Raw genomic sequence first — 12,839 nt, 5'->3', positions numbered from 1 at the left:
GAATATAGTTGTCTATGTAGTAAGATATTCTGCTCAAATGCAGAGTAATTGTCCTGATCAATATACCTAGTAAACTAGCAAGTGTAAAGCTAGCTACCTCAGGAGCTCAACATGTGACTACAAACTAGGGAAAATATCTTCTCTGTACTATAACAGTGTAAAGAAGAGTCAGATTCCTCACAAGGAGGAGCAAGTGAGGTTCTGTAAGAAGTTAAGGAAATTTGCCTTGGCAAGATTAAGCTTTACAAAAGGCACTCATTTTGATAACAAGTTCTGTGTATGCAGAAGAGAGAGAACCTGTTCTGCATGGCCATTTGTCTGTAAAGGAGCCTCCTTCAAAGCAGCAGCCCTAGCACAATGAAGCACTGGCAGTTTTAACTGCACTGTATTTTTAGAAGAGAGCATATAAAGATCCGCAAGTAATGAGTAAAGGCAATGTAGCTTCTGTAGGCAGTCAAGCACATAAGTAATGCCCTATATTATCTAAAGATCCTGCTAAAGGTCACACCAGAGAAGGTGTCATCCCTTACAAGGAACTTTATCCAATACACAAGTGAAGTAAACTTTCTAACACCTCTTTAGTAACACTTGACTGAGCAACCCCATTTGGGGGGGAAAAAAAAAAAAATCAATACATAAAATAGATTTGTCACCAATACACTAGGGACAACAATGAGATTTTTCGAGAAATACAAGTTAGCAACAATATCACAAGTCACAAATTTTCTCAAGTGTGGGGTTTGTTTTTTTCTATCACAGCGTGTAGCATTAAGCTTAGAAGATGACGGGTTGCCATGAGGATGAAGTTGCTGCTCCAAACAACACACTGAACAGATTTGCTTTGGATCACAGAACCTGCTTCTTCTTCTCGGTCGTTATTTATGTTGCAGAAGGGTAACCACAAAGTTATAATGAACTGCAAACATCCAAAGGATGTGAGAGTTTTGTATGTATAATCTTTTATACACATTTTAACTTGTTGCACTACCCATTTGTGATAGTGAATAAGCGACAGCTGAGCTACTAACTCAATGTACATAACCAGCCAGGCTGAAGGTTCAGTAGCTATTGCTTTATTTTAAGACTATATTTATAGATACTTTGTAAATATGTTGAATATGCTTTGTGGCTATCCATCAACATAAGTAAAACAAATTCTGTACAGGCAGTTTAGAAATATTTATTAACAAAATCTGGATTATAAGATCTGTTCTGTAAATATAGTAGAGGGGTGAGAGTATTTATTTTTTGTATGTTTGGCTTGCTGTGCATAGATTATCTGTGTATATATCTATCTAGTCTAGATAGATATATAGGCATATAAATATATACATATATATAAAAATATATACATATATTTTAAAACTACTAGCCTACGTTTATGAAAATTAGGGCTAATTGAATTTTTACAGGATGTTTGAGAAGTTTGCTTTGAAATCTGAAGACACTAAGTGAGAAAGAGCTGTTGGGTAAGATAGCTGACAAATGAAGCACTCCCTTACAAAGCAGAGCTCCTGTTTTCCAAACTGGCTCATAAGGGTTGCTTTTACATTTTCTAGTCTGTCCAGAAAGATTCATCTGCAGTGCTTTTAACTGAAGAGCTATCGCTTACAGCATTTCAGTCAGGAGAAAATCCTACAGCACCCAGGTTTTTTGTGTTGTATTGTTGCTTTTTACAGCTTATGTTTCTAAATGTAAGTCTAAATGCTTTTCCCCACTGGGAATCTTGCACCTCTCAAATTAGCTTAGAATTAGCAGAAACAAAGATTTAGCCACATATTTCCATATACCCAAAGTGAGCACTCTCACCTAGCTCATCAGGAAAAAAGAAAACAAAAAACAGCACAATAACAAAAGTTAATTCCTTCCCTCCTTGCCCTTTTGCCCTACTGATACTGATTAAGAGTCCAAATTAGGGGATGCTGTGGGGCAGTGTCTTAATTCAGCACGTGTAGAATTCTTTTAAGTGCAGCAGTTACCTTCCACATTACTGCCAGTGGAACAACCTGCACCATGGTAGATCTCCCATACCACAGAGCACTAGGCAAGGAGGTTAAAAATTCACAGCCTTATCAATACCTTTGGCTGGGTCATCCTGTACCTTGCAGAAAAAACAGTGGGTTTTCTCATCTCATTCTAGAAGTTTCCCAGGGAGTTCTATGGGAAGTGAATACACTTACCTAGCATCTCCCTGAACTGTACCAAAACCTAGAGAAATCTTCCTCACGTTCTTTGTCAGTCCAAGCTTTTGTATTCAAGTGAGTAGAAGAAACTCAGCCTGAATAGGTTTGGGGCTTTTTTTCCCCCCCCTTTCTTCCTTTTGTGTTTGTTTTTTTTTCTTTCTTTTAGAATAATTTCACAGTATAATATGAGCTGGAAGTTGATTCTTGACTAAGGAAGAAAGTGTCTAAAGACCTAGTATGCATTACAAACATAATACATACTCTCAAAATATTTCATGGCCTGCATAGACAATATATAAATAATGAAGCATCCTTCTATTCACATTCTAGATTTTAAGGCAGTAAAAAAATGATTGAGATATCCAATTATTGTTTTAAGGTATGAAGCTCTGTTTCTACAAATCCATGCACTGTGTGCATGAAGAAAAAAAAACCTGAGAAAAGGCTGTATGTGGTAACACTGTAACTAACAGACGAATGTAAATATATTTGAAAGTTCTACAGTTTTGATACTTTTTTAAGAACACATACACACAAACAAACCTGTATAAACCATGTATAAAAGGCTGCAGGTTTTTTTTCAAACCATTGTAAATGAACTCAATGTGCAGTGCTGATTTCAACCTTTACAGATTTATAACTACTGAGAAGTCAGACACCAAATTTGTTTTTTAAGAAATTAATTATTTTAAATAATGATTCAGATTGTTAGGATGATGTTTAACATAGTAATCATTTCTGATCTCTGTCTTGTCATATTGAAGTTCTGTTAGAGTAAGTTCTTGCTTGGTGCCTTTTGTGTTTCAGTTTTTACGTTGCAGACACAAAAGGACCAGGGAGGGGTGGGGGAGGGAACTGCTCTGTGTAACACTTGCTGTACTTACATCAATAAGGATTACTGAAAACCAAATGAACACATTTGTAAAACAGTGCACTGTTTCTATAGAAAGATTAAATTTTTTTATCTGGGACTACTGAACTAATTACTTTATAGTGCCTAAAATGCTGTCCTAGAGCTGGGACTATCATATTTTGGTCTGACTTTTCCTTAACTCTTAATTGTACAAACCCAGAGTGGGACTTGGGAACACTATAGTATAATTCAGCTGTTCAGCTGCAGCTTTGCAATAGTAACACTGAAAACAGTTCATATTCTACATGTAAATGAACAGACCGTTTTATTCTGAATTGTCTTTCTCTGCCACTTTGGTTTTGGTCCTCTTCAAGTCACATAGAAAACAGTACCTGGTTCATTATTTCCTTGAGCTGAACAATTATATCACTGATGTAACTAAAATAAGCGAGTAAAACTTCCAGTGGTACAAGTACACTGGTCCTTACCCATTGTGAGAAAATGCCATCTCAGAAGTGAATGATGCATACAACAAAACTGGTGTAGTTTTTAACCCAAACTATTACATGTTAGAGTATTCAATGACTAGTTGCAACCTACTCAACTTCTTTGCACAGCTTTTGGTAAAAGCGTATCTACAGAAGCTGAAAAATTTGGTACAGCCAAATATGCGCTCTTTTGCAATTCTGAAAAAGAGACAAATATGCTATTCTTGGAATCACAACAGGCAGTCTTAACTGTTTTTTGTTGTTTGTGTTTTTAAAAACCATACAAACAATCTCTTCTATGGAAATAAAGCTGAAATGAGATTCACTGTACTAGAAGTAAAATGATAGCTTTAGTTGGAGACACAAGTGAGTCAGAACTAAACGTGCAGCTAGCTTGCTCGCTCTTCCCCTTCTCTTGTTAAAATGAAATCCTAAGAAACAAACAAGGATAGTATGAACAAGGAGGGATGACTGGAAGCATTTTCCAAAATGGATGGGCGGTTAGGGTCCTGTATGAACTTACGTACGACATTTCCCTGTGCAGAGAGAAACTTGAGCAGGCAGTCAAATGTTTGAAAGGCTTTTCTCCTTTTAGGTATCGCTGTATGTCCCCTTTGGTCTGTCTTTGTGGGAAATCTACTGCATAACTTAACTTAAAATTCAAGTTATCAGCCAGGGGAATAAAGTAGCCATGAACACTAATGTCCATTGATACGTACCTCTTGAAAACCAAGACAACCCAAACTGTGTGTCAAATGACCACTCTTTTTCCTACCCCAGGTAATTTGCAGGAGATACTCAAAGAAGCATTAGAAATCAGAGCCCTGAAGACAATACAACCTTTCACTGTCACATGTTGTCATAAAGACTTTTGAAGCAGAGGATTTATTGAAAGTAACTTTCAGTCAATTTTTGTCCCTGAAGGAAAGCTGCCAAGCAGCTAACAAACAGTTATTACCAAGCTAATATGGACTTATGTACTGGTAAATATTGGTGGTTTAGTTTTCTATTTAACTGAAAATAGGTTTTTCTCACTTCAAAATATTTCTCCACTTCAGTTAAATATTTTAGCAGAGTAACATGGTAGCAAATAGGAACACTGACAACAAATCTCCCCAGGTGTAAGAGAGGGGACAGTACAAATGACAAGTGAAAGAGCTTCGTGAGTCCCAGTCCTATCTGGGGCATTGAGGTATGTCTGCCAAAACAACTTCCGCCCCCATTTTTTTGACTCTATGTTTTATTAGCAATAAATTTTTTTCCCCCCACTTCTTATACATAGTAACTGTAAAGTATAAGATAATCCATACTAATACTGTGTTGCCTACTTTCATACACCTACTCACATAAATGCCTTTAGTGTTTATATAACGTATGTAACTTGGTTACCTTTCTGCCTTCTGCAGAAGTACCTGTGCATCATTTCCTCACACTGAGTTTGTTCGCCATCAAATCAGTCCTTTAACTTTGTGAAACAGTTTTAAATCTACCTAATTTACATCCTTGCCTTCAAGGAGGGAGCTATAGCTGTGGTCTATTGTGAGCTTTGTCACTGCTTCAGTGCAGGAGTTTCTGGAGTAGTGCCAATTTCAGTTGTCTCCTAAACACACAGTGTCATCATTGGAAGGATTCAAAGGAAGAAAGATAGCAACAGAGACAGTGAATTTAGATGTGGGACACAGAAGCCACCTTTTAGATTCGAGCCACAGTCCATTTGCACATTAACATGCTGGGTGCTCAGTGACCAGCTCAAAACACTAATTAACAAAACACACACACTCCCTCACTCTTACTTTGCAGGTCCTGGTGCCGTCTATTCAAACAGCTCTAACAGGAGCACTGTTTGTAAGAGTTTGCGCTGACCAGAGATGCCCTGGAAACAGCACGCTGGTTCATGAAGTTATCGGTACAGTCCCAAGTGACAGCTTAACAGAGTTGTTTTCAGTTGTTGTGGATTGTCCTAATGACATAAATGGGGGCTGCAGCTTTGCAGCTGTGTTTTTCTGCAACAACTTGCAAACACTCATTCCCATGGAACAGCGGCAAGCATGTCCTAAAGAAGACACTCATGATGAGGTGAAATGTGGTAAACCTGGGATGAACCAGAGCTCTCAAAGTCTGTGCCAGGGACAGGACTGTCTGAGCTCGTGCACATAAAGAGTGAGACTGAACCCTACTCTGCTACAAGGAGCTGGAGAAAAGGCTTACATGGGTCATCCTAGTCACAGGGCAAAAATACGCAGGGCCATGCATTTAAGTAATCTGAAGTCCCCGTAAGAGAAAATGGGGGTTGCTGACTTTCTTCAGGGTAGTGACAAAAACCTAACTGGCTCTTCTCAGCTAGATTAAATGTGCCTGGCAAATAGTTTACAAAGCTCCTTGCACCTTGATCAGTAGGAAACCAACTGAACTAGTGCACCTTTTTTTACTTGTATGACTACCAGCACAGACTTCCCAGCCAAGACGCAAGTGTCACAGAACCAAATTTACACAGATAAAGATGAACTTGTGGCTTTTGTTATCACAGCAGCAGATACAAAAGATTAGCTTCACAAAAGATTACCCCACAACAGTGTCCTCAGAAGTGAGGCCACCTGCATCAGGACACTGAACTTTGATTTTTCATACCAACAGTGGGAGCATCTACCAGAAGAAAGCAACAACCACCAGTTAAGGCTATGTTCTTGGCTCTTCCAGGAGGTTAGTAATGCTGACTTGTATCTGTACCTACGCATCAACAAGCAGAATGAGAATTAACATGATTTAAAAAATAATGATCTTTTTCAAATTATTTGCAGCATTCAAATTTCACTATGTACCTCAGTGGGAGAACATTTTCTTAAGGGATTAGCGGCAGCTGCCTGCTAAGTTCTCCACACTATTACAGAAACTATTGTAACCTTGTCCATTATGATAAGGCAGCCATCTTAGCAGGGAGCTAAAAGTTATGACAGCATAACAAGCCAATTTCCCTGATATTTTGATAGGCCCTAGCCTGGTTACAAGGATGGCTTACACAGAATTACAGCAAAGAGAAGGCTGAACTGATACCGAGTTGGGTTTTGGGGGGGTTTTTTTTTGGTCTTCACATCAGTTCAGTTCTTCAGTCCTTGCCTACAGGCTACGAAGTCAGGTGGAAGAGTAGAGGTTATAACTACAGTTCTTGGCCAGGTACAACTGAGGCCAAATAACAAAGACATTTCACATTACCCTCTTCAGGATTTTATCTGCTGAATCTGCCAATCAAGGAATTAATTAGTTCCAACTGTAGTAATTTATTTTCATGCATATATTCCCCCACTGGGACTCTAGCTGAAAGCACATACATTCATTTAATTCAAGCCATGACACATAAAGGATAACAGAAAGCCTTATGACCAAACGTTCAAGAAAAAGCCCTGAATCTACATATTTTGCTAGTAAGGCACAGACCTAAATAAGATCTAAGCAAAGAGAATACCTTGTAATAATGCTTAGAAGATAAACAATATTTGGAAAGTAACATTTAGGTCTAAGTTTTGATGACAGGAATTTTCTTACAAAGGCTAAGTTGACTTTTAGACTTACTATAATAATGAAAAACTGACATGACATTATTGGAAATTTACATTAAATTATTATTAGCAATATCTAAAATGTGTGCCACATTTAAAAGCCTAACCTCATAAACTGACTTCATATTACTTTGATGCTAAAGGCATCTGTGGCAATAAAAGTCATGAAGAAGTTAATAATAAAAACTTTTTCAAACACATCAGAGGCTGGAAGCCTGCAAAAGAGCAGGTGAGGTTAACAGAATCTTGCTGTAGAGGAAACCCATGGTGAATATGTGGTTTTAATTTTGCATACAACCTTGATCTCCCCCTCTTAAAAGAGGCCTAATGCAGCTAGAAAATACACCAAGAAAGTCAACAAGGATAATTGAGGAAGATTTTACACTTCTCAAAGCTTCAACTCAGAAGGACACAACTGAGAGGATGTACAATACCTATATATAAAATCATTAATGGTGCAGAGAAAGCATAAGGACATAGTTATTCTTCTAAGTATCCATTACTAGCTACTGTCAGCTGAGAGATGGGGTAAATGGAACTCATCTGATCAGTATGACAGTCCTCATGATCAGATGAGTGATTTCTCATATTTGCTTTTCTTTCTTTTTTAATAATTGCCTTATTTTTACTATAGAACATGGAAATTTTTTTAGAAAATACAGTAACTGCAGCTTATCAGACATATTGTCCATATGAACAAAGCAGTTCATGGGCATCAAAGGCAGCTCTGGTTCCATGCAGAGCCACACCAGACAATTACACACCTTTCCTTCCTTTATTCCTTAATATTTACAGGAGAAGGAAAACCTTTGCAGTTTACCTCTTTCAGGCAACACCTGACCAAAAGCCTTTATCTCTGGGCTGCCATGAAGGTCACAGTAGCACTTGCACACCCTGTGCCTGCCCTTCTGTTCCTCTCAATTGCCTCCTGTGATTCTTTTGGAGCACCTTTCTCCAGTAAATACCTAATATCCCTTGTTTAAAAGACAACATTCAGTAGAATCGCTTTGACCACATAATATTGTTAATCATACCCTTATAAGCTGAATGAGAAATATACTCTGGTTGGGATGTTTAACATCCACTCTTCCTTTAACAACAGAACTGTGAAACTGCAAAAGAAATCACAGCAGTCTTTAAAACAGAAGCATCATCACCCAAAAAGACACATGCACAGTTGTTTGGGCACTGAAACTGACAGTGCTTAATAAACAGGGTTTTAAAAAAAAACAAAACAAAACCCCAAACACATTAATAATTTCAAAATAGATAGTTTAGGAGGTTTTGTTGTTCACACAGGCCTTTTTATTATCAATATTGGAATCTTAACAGAGCAAAAGGGAACTGCAAAATTTTAACTGCAATGGACTTGAGAAAAAAAGAACCTCTATTTACTAAAAGGAATAAAAAAAGACAGACACTAGCAGTCTGTGCAATCTCAACATTACAAAACATGATTGAGTATGAACAGCAGAGACTTTAAAGAACTATGTAAAATTATTTTCATTTCCAAAACTGACAGATAAACATGAGCTTCCAAGATCTGTATCACTGTACCATAAATACAAGCATTGTAAGAACAAGAAATTTTAAATAGTTCAGCTAGCTGAAGGAGTTCATTCTGAGAATAAGTTCATTCTCTCAACCATATGAGATGCCTCAACAGACTGTCATTTATGAGCACTGGTCTTTTTGCAGGAAAAGCCAAATTTCAAATCCTTTTGCCCTTTTGGGGTTAAGTAGATGTGAGCTCCATCCCAGTATGGTGAGGCATGAACTCTCTGAACGACATATCCCTGTGTTTCTTCCTTTTGTGGTTTTTTTTGGTTGGTGATTTAAGAACTACCCTTTAACAACTATCAATACGGACTCTGATCACGAACACCTACTTTGTCTCTTGCAGACTGAGACAAAACCATAGGGCTTTGGCACACAATCCCAAGCAACAGTTAAGGCTGTTCCTTTGCCTTAGCTATCACTCTTTACCCAGGACGTAACTACAAATGAACAGCGATATCTTAAGCATTACAACTTACATGGACAACCACCAAATACAGAACATTTTGGTTTTTTCTTCAGTCATGTCACCAGTTTACAGAAGCTCATATAACTTCAATATATAAGGCACTAAAACAATTAAATTAGAGATGGTATGATATTCAAAGTATGATCACTCTGTAGATTCAGACTTGAAGTAGTACACATATACACAAATAATGATGCACGCCAAGCCTGATTTATACACAACCTAAGATAAGACACAGGCCCATCTGTAGACCCAGATAAATTAATTGAGAAGCTGTGACACAAGCACCTACTGATGATGCTGCATTTGTTTATAGCATGTTACTCTGGACTTTCAGCTACACTACTCCAGGAATTAGCTACAGTTATGGTTTCCCATAGCAACAAGCTATATGGGACTAATTGTTCTGGAATAAACAGCTGAATGGGAACTATATCTCCCCACAGTGAGGTCACCCAAGTGTTTCCTTGGTTTGCAGGAACTGAAACAAGGGTCCTCTATGTGCACGTGAAATACAGCTTAAATTTAGTCAAAATGCACTCCTGTTCACAGCAGCAGGTGTTTTACCATACCCATGCTGTTTCAGACCCTGCAGAGCCTAATCAAATCAAGGAAGAATGGACTAAACCCACTAAACTTCCCCCCAGATTCCCCTATCATCACTGATTTAGGAAGAAATGAACACAGGTAAATCTATGTCTCTGCAACAGGGTAAGACAGGATATTAACCTTCACAAGCAGTTACATTTTAAGAATTAATAAACAAACATTTTAAAGTGAAACAATGCATTGTTTGAAGAACAATTCCAGGACAGTCCCAGGTACTTACACCATGGAAGTGCTAGTAGGCTGTAACAAGTACACAGGTCATCAGAGTTATGACCTTATCTTAACATTAACCATTATTTTTCCAAGTATCAAGGATCACATAGCATCTAAATGCAGCCTATACACACACCAATAAGCATTTAAGTTTTGTTAGGAATAGTCAAAACTTCCCACAAGCAACCGCATAGGAACGCATTCTCTTAAACTCCTCACACCAGCCTAAAACAAACAAACAAACAAACAAATCCAGCCTGGATGGACTTGCACATTAAATTCTCAGTAAGTAACCATTCAAAACAACGAAGCAACAATTCCTGGTTTCCCATTGTGCCTTCAAAGCACAAATCAAATGGTTTCATTTGGGATCCACTGCACAGGTGGGAAGACTATCTTGAATTAACTGAAGGGGGAAAAAAGCATCAACTGCCAAGATAAGAAAGGTGACAAAACCAAGACTGCAGTGGCTGGCATATGGAAAGCAAAAGATACATATCCAAAATAAATCATGCATAAAATAATACAAGCTGTAGTTTCATCAAGGATTCTAGTAAGTCTTGCGGACAGGAACTGTGCTTACAAAATCACTTATCATTCAGTTCACTTCCCCTGCACAGTGATCATGCAGACTGGTTTTGTGTTGATTGCACCTTAAATTGTGACTGCACAGCAAACTACTACAGGTAATATGAACAAGTATGTGCAAATCTCTAGTACCTCACTTCAGGGCTGGCATTACATTTGTTGAGAGTTTTCACCTTACAGAGCTGATGCATATTTGGCAAATCCACTACCCAGAACTGAACAGGGCAGGGATGGGCCAGAGGAGCAAACCAGAGCTTTCTGAGGGGAGTACCGACAGCAAAGTGTCAAACACCCGCTCACATCTTAGCCAAAACACAAATACATAATAGTGTGCGTGTATATATATATTTATCTGATGCAGTTATCTCCCTCTTTCCTGAGGGACCTATGCAATGTTTGCACTACCTATATAGCAGCCTACAAAAGGCTCAATTTAATCCTAAGTACTGGAGCAGAGCCTTCCAATTAGCAGGTATACAGAAGCCTTTTAATTTCAGTTTGTTAGGATTTTGCCTTGAACTAAGACAACACAATTGTAGTGTCTATAGCCATTAGCGCTATGAAGGTTACAAAATACCCCGAGCTTTGATTTAGTATCTCCCCTTTAGAGCGCACTCTACCTTCATAACAAGAATAAGGCCAAAGAGGAGTAACCTGCAGCTGCTCCTGCACACCAGGAGTCTGCAGCCATGTATTATTTTGATTAACATTTTCTCCTTTGAGAAAAATCAACACACAGTGCTATCAGAATATTTATGTCATCAGATTCAATGAATATCAAATAAGATGCCAGATTATGTTCATGCAGTACTAGCTGCTGTCTTTACTCTAGAGACTCAGCAACGTGGTTTCCCTCAGCCTGGGGAAAAAGAGTGTAGGTATCTCTTTCTCTTTTGGGCTACAGAGACAGAGAAGCTCTGACCCCAGTAAGCTATACTTTCTGAATCAGGCTGAAATTTTGCTGATTGAGACCGATCTTACGCAATGTAAATTTTGTCTACTTACCCCTACCTCTGCAGCAGCAGGACTCAAGCAGCTCCTCTACCAACATTTTTTAAAAGAAAGGAAATAAAAACTGTCTAAATTATAATCAAAGTATAAATAAAGTTTGCTTCCACAGAGGATGAGAGGAACTGATATGGAAAGAGCACGAAATGCAAGTGATCTGAGACCAATTAGAAAGAAGCAATTAGAAAGAACCAAAGGGCACCTGGGCTGGAACTCTGGGAGGGGAATGACCACAGCTGACACTTATTCAGAAGATTTGATAATCCTCTAACAAGGAATTTTAACCTCCAAGTGCATACACACAGGTGCTGCAGACAGAAGAAATGCAAGCAACTGTAAGAGAAAAAATACACAGGATAACTTTTTATATGTGAATTCATGTCAGCCTTTGGCACCTCATCATTAGTACTAGTACTTAGTATAAAGCAAAAATATTTGGCAGTTTGAAAATTGTGCTCACATATAATTATTGTGCTGGCATTCACTATATTCAACAAGACTATGCACAGAACTGCACGGTAATTTCTGATAAAAAGACAGGCAACTCCTCAAGCCACTACTTTATGCTACTATGACAACACAGGAAGAACAAAGATGATTGCTTTCTTTTCTACCACTACCCTAAAATTAAGCCTTTCCCCACTGACACTCATTTGGCTAACACCTCTGATTTGATGAGCATACTGAAATAAGTCTTTTTTAGATCATCTTTAATAATCTCAAAGACTGCTGGAGTAAAACTGAAGTCAGACAAATGGTCAATGATGAGCTGGCTGTAAAGAAAATACTATTTCCCCAGTAGAAGAGTCACATTATAAATTTCACATCAGACCTCAGTATTTTTAAACATTTTCATTTGATTTTCTTTCTTGCTCCATGCAAAAAACATTGCCTGAGTCAAAGACCAATTGCTTTATATTTAGCCTTCTTTACTCCGCACTTTCTTTTTACAATTCTTGTCATAAAATCTCCACCCTAAACCATAAGTCTTCACCTCACGCAGCTTTCAAGGTATTCAGCAAAAAATGCACATGGTTCTTTATTATATGCAAAACCACTATCCCCCTGTAGTCTTTAAAAGCACATAAAACTATGAATTAATGAGTTGTGATGTAAACCTAAGCATTTCAGGCTTCTGACTAATGCAGAAAATAATGTTCAACATACAATTTGTTGAGCTCTGTTAAGGACGATGCACTGTTAGTACTTACGGGTATCTTATGATTTAATCCTTTCACTCTAATGACCAAACCATGCTCTCCAGCCACCAGTTTGTACTCCAGTTTAGCAATATCAGCTCCATATGCTGGTTCTGAC

General features: G+C 38.0%; 2 protein-coding genes across 3 annotated transcripts in view; one reads left to right on the top strand and one right to left on the bottom strand.

The window, feature by feature from the left end:
- LRP8 (LDL receptor related protein 8) overlaps positions 1–1,370 on the top strand; it is a 194,744-nt gene extending 193,374 nt beyond the window's left edge. Inside the window, exon 18 of the mRNA XM_075037141.1 lies at positions 760–1,370. Within this exon, the coding sequence (XP_074893242.1) occupies positions 760–798 (39 nt within the window). The 3' untranslated portion in view covers positions 799–1,370. The remainder of the gene's footprint in view (positions 1–759) is intronic.
- Positions 1–12,839, bottom strand: part of LOC142035241 (uncharacterized) — a 57,496-nt gene that overhangs the window by 25,353 nt on the left and 19,304 nt on the right. The window lies entirely within an intron of this gene.

Source organism: Buteo buteo, chromosome 10 (assembly GCF_964188355.1).
Source record: "Buteo buteo chromosome 10, bButBut1.hap1.1, whole genome shotgun sequence".
Lineage (NCBI taxonomy): Eukaryota > Metazoa > Chordata > Aves > Accipitriformes > Accipitridae > Buteo > Buteo buteo.
Note: the sequence above shows the minus strand (reverse complement) of the source record. Positions and strands in the feature narration are given on the sequence as shown.